Genomic DNA, 7,456 nt, shown 5'->3' on the forward strand with positions numbered 1-7,456 from the left:
CCTTCATTGTCTGATCTTATCAGCACATTTCCACTCACCAAGCTCCTTTAAACGATGAGGTCACCGTATTGCATCACTCTATCTGCCCTTTCTACTTCCTTTGTTTTGTGTGCACTAATTGAATGGACAGCAGGTAAATCATCATTAAGCAACAATATTTATTCTTAAATACATATACATAAAAACCCATTCATAAAAAGACAAAGTGAACATCAGGTCTGATTCTGTGTGCTCACGTTGTCGTACACATGTGGGCTCACCGGCTGTGTGTGTGTTTAGATTACATTGCATAGCTTGGATTGGCTTGTGAGGGATGGGACTATAAAAGTGCATTAGATGTCCTTTATGGTGTGAAACCTTACATCCAATGGTGACTGATAACACCATAATAAGTCAAATACTCAGGAACACTGATCTCAGCATGTTACGCAACAACAGCAGAAGAAGACGACACATGTAAACAACAGATTACACACCAACTAAACCGATGAGACTGAAGTTTGGGCTTCTAAAGGCTCAATGCAGTATTTTTCCTGGTGAAGTTTGGATCTGTAAGCAGCGAGTGTGTGAGGCAGCAGAAACATCATGTGTGAGTGAAGGACTGGATCATGGGCGCGGATACACAACTCACACGCTCACAGCAACACACTTAGTAGTCTAACGCACATATGGACACATAAACTGAAGCTGAATGAGACTAAACTCAGAGTATAAGAAGAGGAGCTGGACAGGATCATGGCTGTGTGAGACCGTGTGTGTGTGTGTGTGAGGGGTTCAGGCTGTGTGTCCTGATGTGACCTCATCATCTCTGTGTTCATTGGCTCGCCATTTACATGAAGTTTAACAAAAAAAACGTCCTTAATCACAGTATAAGTAAAGTCTGAACGTGCATGTGAGTGATGAAGAGTAAACACAGGATAGAGTTAAGAGTCAGTGTATAAAAATACAAATAATATTACAAAAACAGTGTGAACCCAACCCAGCAACAAAATAAATGCTCAATAAATCTGGGATCTCCTATGAAAGTGATACTCATCGCACTGCAATGTGTATAAAGAACATCATCATCATCATCATCAGAGTGAAGAGCGTCTGGCTGCTTCATGCACAGCAGAGGGGCGCACTTCCTGTAGTGAGCTGTTCACTTCCTGTAGTCAGAGCGAGAGGGACTCTGAAAGGTCAAGTTCACAGTTCGGAAATAATTTGGGACAAAAGTGTGAAGGCTAAAGGAACGGTTCATCCCAGAGGAGGAGTTTGGTTCAAACAGGAAGTCCAATATTCCTGTTTTTAATCTTGAATATTTTCCATTTCGGCAATTTAAGGGAAAATAATTGACATCATGGTGGTGATTACTGATTACACACACACACACACACACACACACACACACACACACACACACACGATCACACAGGATGATTGGCTGACGTCTGACTCAGTGGGATGAACGATTCCTTAGTTCACAGATCTCATGGACCCTCTTCCTCCAGAGGGGGGCGACAGCTCTCAGCTCTCAGTTGTCGGAGATGAGAAATGAAGCTCCGCCCCACTGGCAGCACAAGGTGGCATGCTGAGTGAAAACATGCTGCGGGATCAGGGGGGGCTTATTAGATTCAAACCCTCCCACTAACCCCCAGCAGCTCACTCAGTTTGACCTCTCTTGTGTTTTGGTGTTATGTAAGAAACTTGATACCACTTTTAAAAAATAAAACTAAAATCCAAACCCTTATAAACCCACATTTGTCCTTTGGAGTCTCCACATTCCTCTGCTCAGACCTCTGAGCTGTTCTGGCAGTCTTGCATCCGGACCACCAGCATGGGCTCGGTGCTGACGGAGCCCTTCACCACCTCCCTCACCTCCCTCACCCCCCTCACCCCCTCCCTCCAGCCCTCCTTCCCCCCCTTCTGTCTGGACCGGAGCACCAGCACCAGAGTGACGATGACGAGCACGGTGAGCAGCATCCCCACCAGCGCTCCCACCACCGTCACCACACTCTCCTCTTCCTCCTTGGCGTTCAGCTCGCTGGGTTCCAATCCACCGGCGTCCAGCTCGCTCAGCCGCACCGCTCGCCGCTTGGTCCGGTCCAGATCGATGTGCATGATGTTTGTACCGCGGCTGTTTTCCACTCCGATGTCCTCGGCGACCTCTGGGACGTCGCTGCTGGCCGACCTCCTGGCACGGCGCCTGAGGTCGTCTGAGCGGTCAGAGGTCAGAGCGAGGTCGCCGCTGGCAGAGGTCAGAGAGTGGAACTCCAGGCTGCGCTTCCCAATGCCTCTGTTGGCGTTAGCTTTGGAGCGAACGGTGTAGATGGTGTGGATGAACCACTCACGACCGGCCGCCACCTGATCACACACAACACAACACACACTCACACACAGCTCACTTTGAAAAAACAACATTTGAAGTCTAAGATGTGTTTAAGAAGCTAAAGCGATGCAGCAGTCAGACTCAGTCCTGTGGAGGTCTGAAGCCCGCCTGTCTGTCTGCTCCCTGCTGGAGCTGGTCCACTCATACCTGGAACATGGCTGTGGAGTCCAGCCTGAAGCCGTCTGATCCGGGCTGTCGGACCAGAGACAAGGCCGAGGGATCGTCCACCGCCAGCAACGCGTTGAAACCAACGTCACCGAAGGCCCGAGCCTGAGTCTCTGGCTGAGCCTTATCCTGGAGAGACGGGTCAGAGGGAGGGAGAAGGAGCACAGAAGGTGTTCAGTGTTGATCATTCTGCACACACACACACAGGACCATGAGACGGCCGAGCCTTCTTACCAGAACCTTGAACCTGTAGAGCAGAGAAGGAGAGTCAGCCAGGCAGCCGAACTCAAACTTGGTGGGGTTGTACTTGGGGACGTATCCATCAGCACCGGTGCAGAGGAACACCTTCTCTATGTTACAGAAGAAAGAGTCTCCCAGGTTCTGCACCGGGTCCACCATGACCCGACCGTAGATGGTGTCACCTGAAGGAACAGGAGGAGGAGGAGGACTTCAACCCAAACGCCTTTAGAACACATCTCACTTTACACATCAGTCATAGGGTGAACATAAGGGGTCCTCAAAAACCACGAGGTCTCACCCTCAGAGAAGGCGACGTCGCTCTCCTGACCGAAGCCCATGGAGCCGTCTGAGAGCCACAGGTTCCTCTTGGACAACAAGAACATCTGAGTGTTGAGGCTGAACTCCACTGCGACTGGATCGCTCACCTGAGGAAGAAGGGGATGAAGGAGAGTGTGTCACAGAACCATCCACATGCTACCTCTGGATGTTAGGATCAGTGTGTTCAGGTGGGGCTGCTGGACCTGCTGGAACCGGATGTCTAAGTCGAAGGTGATTGGTTCTCTGGGACTGCAGACGGGCGGGACGGTGAACTCCATTTTCTGGGCTGTGGTGCAGGGGATCAGCTTCACCGTGTAGGTACCAGAGTAGTCCCTCACCTGCACACACACACACACACACACACACTTTCAGGTGGTGCCACATAAGAGCTAATCACGACTCGTTTCATGTTGTTGTACTCACAGCAAAGTCGGAGGTGAAGGTCCACTGTTGGACCGGCTGATTGTAGCTGGGCTCGCTCCTCACCAGGCTCAGGTTAAAGGTCAAACCCGGGTGATCCACACACATCACCATGGACGACACAGAGGCTGCTGTAAGTTCATACAACAAACAGAACAGAACACTTAGACCTCAAACTGTGAAGACTCCACGTCTCTCTCTTCTTTAAACCACCACATGTAAACCTGTCCAGAGTCCAAAGCCTCCAGGTCTGAAGGAGGTAGGTTTGAGTTGAGGAGTCACAGTGTGTGGTTGATCCTCTGTCACTCACCTGCTCTCTTGATTCGTCCTCCAGAGTGCGACTCCACAAACAGACCTCTGAATCGAGCCTTGGTCCGGAAGTTCACCACCAAACGTCCCTGCTCATTGATCCTCATGCTGGTGGGGTACAGAGCACCTGGCACACACACACACACACACACGGACACACTGTTACTCCACAGAGCCCGTCCTGCACACGTTCAGTCCAAACACACACACACACACGCGTGCTCACCCTGTAGCTCAGCCTGCGGGGGGCTGCCGATGCCGTCTCTCCACAGGATGGCCGTGTCGTAGACGAAGGTGAGGCGGAGCTCCGACTGCAGATCAAAGTGCTGCCAGCCGCCGGTGCCCACAGGGGAGTGGAACACGTATGACACATACAGGGGCACACGCAGGGTCACGTAGGACTGGACCAGGTTCAGAACCTGACAGGAGGGTTCAGACAGGGAACTTCAGTCAGAGGAATTAAGAAAACCTTCAATATCCTAGGTTAAAGGAGTCAAAACACTGAAGACTGTGATCCATTCTGAGAAGACGTGATGAAGGAGAGCTTGGGTTCATCTCAGGCTCACACTTCATGTCAGACACACACACACACACGCACACACACCCACACACGCACTTGTACTGTAGCTAATGTAGTTAAGGAGCCTGATTCCATTCATCTGCAGCGCCTCCATAAAGGTAAAGGTTCCTGTTTTGGCCACTAGGTGTCGCTGTTCAACCACATTCTATCAACAAACCTGCGTGACTGGAATCATTCTGAGCTCCAAGTCCGTCTCAGAAACAGTTTAAAATCCACTACATTCTCTGTAATCAGGCACTTTTTTAGACACTTTCACTGCAAAACAAACACTGCTGCTCGTCTCTCTCTCTCTCTCTCTCTCTCTCTCTCTAACTCTCTCTCCTCTGATCTCTAATCTGAGCACACACACTTGATTCTGACTCTACACATCTTCTGATTTCATATTTAGAGCATTTGAGGTTTGTCCTCCAGCGTGACCTGATCCCCACAGAGGTACAGGTGATGACATCACTGCAGGATCACCTCAGACACAGTAGATGATGTTAGTTAGAGGAGGAAAGCCTCTGAGCCCTAAACCGCCTCACTAATCCTCCCTCTTATAAACTAACACTCCAAAACAAACGAGACCCAATGAACAAACGTGCACCTTTAAGAACGGAACACAAAGATTCCATGTAAACCCAACAGCCTTTGACTCTAGTGGGCGCGGCAAAGCTGCGTGGGCGTGGCTTATTCTTCAAAACCATGGTCCTGTCAGAGAACCTGATCAGTTTGATGGATGTATGGACTCTCTGGACTCTCTGGGTTCTGTCCAGCTGCACACACACACACACACTTCTCCACATGTATTCTGGTTTGTGTTCTTCAAAGGCAGTTGAATCCATTTGTCCTCATTGATCTGTGGCCCCGTGTTCGATCACAATCATCTCCACTAACAGAGGAGACACCAGCGCCTGACCACAGGGAAGCATGGAGTTATCTTCTTCTGTCCGTCTCTCTCTACAAGCCGCCCACACACACACACACACACACACACACACACACACACACAAACACACACTCAGCCTCTGATCAGCAGAAAGAAGCCGGCAGATCAAAGGCAGCAGGATCACAAAAGAGCAGCAGGAAGCGAGTAAGAGCACAAAGGTCTGCTTCCTAATCCACAATAACAACAAGAAGAAGAAGAAGCGGAGGAGTTTCTGCAGCTCCGTGATGAGACACACACACACACAGACACACACACACACACACACACACACACACAGACACACACACACACACACACACACACAAAGCTGCTGGAGAAGTTAGTCATGATTTCAGTGACAGGTGCGACTGTTACTGAGTGTGTGTGAGTCTGTGTGTAAGAGTGTGTGTGAGTCTGTGTGTGAGTCTGTGTGTGATAATGTTTGTACAGTGCTGTGAATGTGTTAGAGGTTGTAATGTTCTTATCTATATGTTGTGGATTTGTTTGCTCCTCTTTAAACACAGATCTCCTCTCAGCACGCTGCTCCTCTGCTCCTCTGCTCCTCTGCTCCTCTGTGGAGGTGCGGTCGCCCACGCACCGCCTGCTCCTGTTCACCTGCAGGAGCCATGGGGGTGAGGGGGGTCCATGCTGCCCCCCCTCACCCCCACAGATCCCCACAACACAGGCTGGTGTGTTTGGGTGTGGGGACCTGTGAGCCAGCGAGCAGAGGGATTGAACCCCAGGTGGCCTCGACCTTCAGCCCGGCTCCGCAGAGCCCGCTGCCTCCATCTACAACCATTATTCCCTCCTGCACAACCACTCTGCTGCAGATGTCACACTGCTGCAAGACCACATGAGTCAAGTCCTCACTCCTACACACACACACACACACACACACACACTCACACTCACACACACACACACTTAAACACGCACACACGCACAGGGAGTTTTGTTCAATTGATTATACCTTTGTTAAATTTGTTTTATTAAGATTTGATTCCTTACCTCACTGGTATAAATGTAATTTTAGAGCAGAAAGAATCTTGAGTCTTAAATTAAAGCTTTAGTGCTCCTTGCGACTGCAGTGTGTGTGTGTGTGCTTGTGTGTGTGATCATAAAACTGAAACGTGTCATTGACATTCTGGGACATGCCAACACACACACACACACACACACACACACACACACACACACACACACACACACACACAAACAGAGACATAAATGCAGGCAAACAGATGTGCTGCTGTCCTGTCTGTGTGACCCTCAGAGTCAGATGCCCGTAAACACACTGAACACACACAGGTGCACACACACACACACACACACACACGCCCACACACGCAAAGGCAAACAGTCAAACAGATGCACATACAAAGCCTAGATAGGAATTTATACATGTTGGACAAACGTACACACACACACACACACAGACACACACACACACCTGTCCGTCAGTGCCTATGGTGCCTCCACAGTCGGTGAGCAGCTCAGACATGTGGTAGAAGCTGCTGAACTCCCACAGGCAGGCCTCCAGGTTGAGGTTCCTGTAGAAACGCAGCGTGCCGTTTCCTCTCATGGCGCCGCTGAACTGATACGGCGCCGCGTCGCCCACGCTCTCCGGGTTGCGGGTGGACGCGGTGATGAAGCTGTGACCTGTGGTGACCTCGTTGTAGTCCAGCAGATTGGAGCAGCGGTGGTTTCCGACCCGGGTGCCGTCGGGACTGAGAGTCAGTTCAAAGTTCATGAGGGGACGAGTGGAGATGACGGGAAGCATTCCTGATGAGAGAGAGGGGGGGAGAGAGAGAGAATCAGTGAGAGAGAGGGGGGGGAGAGAGAGGGAGAGAGAGAATCAGTGAGAAAGAGGGGGGGGGGAGAGAGAGAGAGAGAGAGGGAGTCAGTGAGAGAGAGGGGGGGAGAGAGAGAGAATCAGTGAGAGAGAGGGGGGGAGAGAGAGAGAGAGAGAGAGGGAGTCAGTGAGAGAGAGGGGGGGAGAGAGAGAGAGGGAGAGAGAGAGAGATAGAGAGAGAGAGAGAGAGAGTGAGAGTGAGAGAAAGTGTGAGAGAGAGGGAGTCAATGAGAGAGAGGGGGGGAGAGACAGAGAGAGAGAGGGAGAATGAGAGAGAGAGATAGAGAGAGAGAGAGT

At 50.6% G+C, this 7,456-nt stretch overlaps 1 protein-coding gene across 1 annotated transcript in view; it reads right to left on the reverse strand.

The window, feature by feature from the left end:
- Window positions 1-192: 192 nt before the first annotated feature.
- LOC143014018 (FRAS1-related extracellular matrix protein 2-like) overlaps window positions 193-7,456 on the reverse strand; it is a 35,103-nt gene continuing 27,839 nt past the window's right edge. Inside the window, exons 15-23 of the mRNA XM_076167776.1 lie at window positions 6,758-7,089; window positions 4,047-4,239; window positions 3,822-3,947; window positions 3,515-3,642; window positions 3,295-3,429; window positions 3,072-3,198; window positions 2,768-2,955; window positions 2,516-2,662; window positions 193-2,343 (exon numbers count right to left, since the gene is read on the reverse strand). Coding sequence (XP_076023891.1) covers window positions 1,771-2,343; window positions 2,516-2,662; window positions 2,768-2,955; window positions 3,072-3,198; window positions 3,295-3,429; window positions 3,515-3,642; window positions 3,822-3,947; window positions 4,047-4,239; window positions 6,758-7,089 — 1,949 coding nt within the window. The 3' untranslated portion in view covers window positions 193-1,770. The remainder of the gene's footprint in view (window positions 2,344-2,515; window positions 2,663-2,767; window positions 2,956-3,071; window positions 3,199-3,294; window positions 3,430-3,514; window positions 3,643-3,821; window positions 3,948-4,046; window positions 4,240-6,757; window positions 7,090-7,456) is intronic.

This window comes from Genypterus blacodes, unplaced genomic scaffold, assembly GCF_046128005.1.
Source record: "Genypterus blacodes isolate CSIRO-AG114 ecotype Tasmania unplaced genomic scaffold, CSIRO-AGI_Gbla_v1 ptg000175l_1, whole genome shotgun sequence".
NCBI lineage: Eukaryota > Metazoa > Chordata > Actinopteri > Ophidiiformes > Ophidiidae > Genypterus > Genypterus blacodes.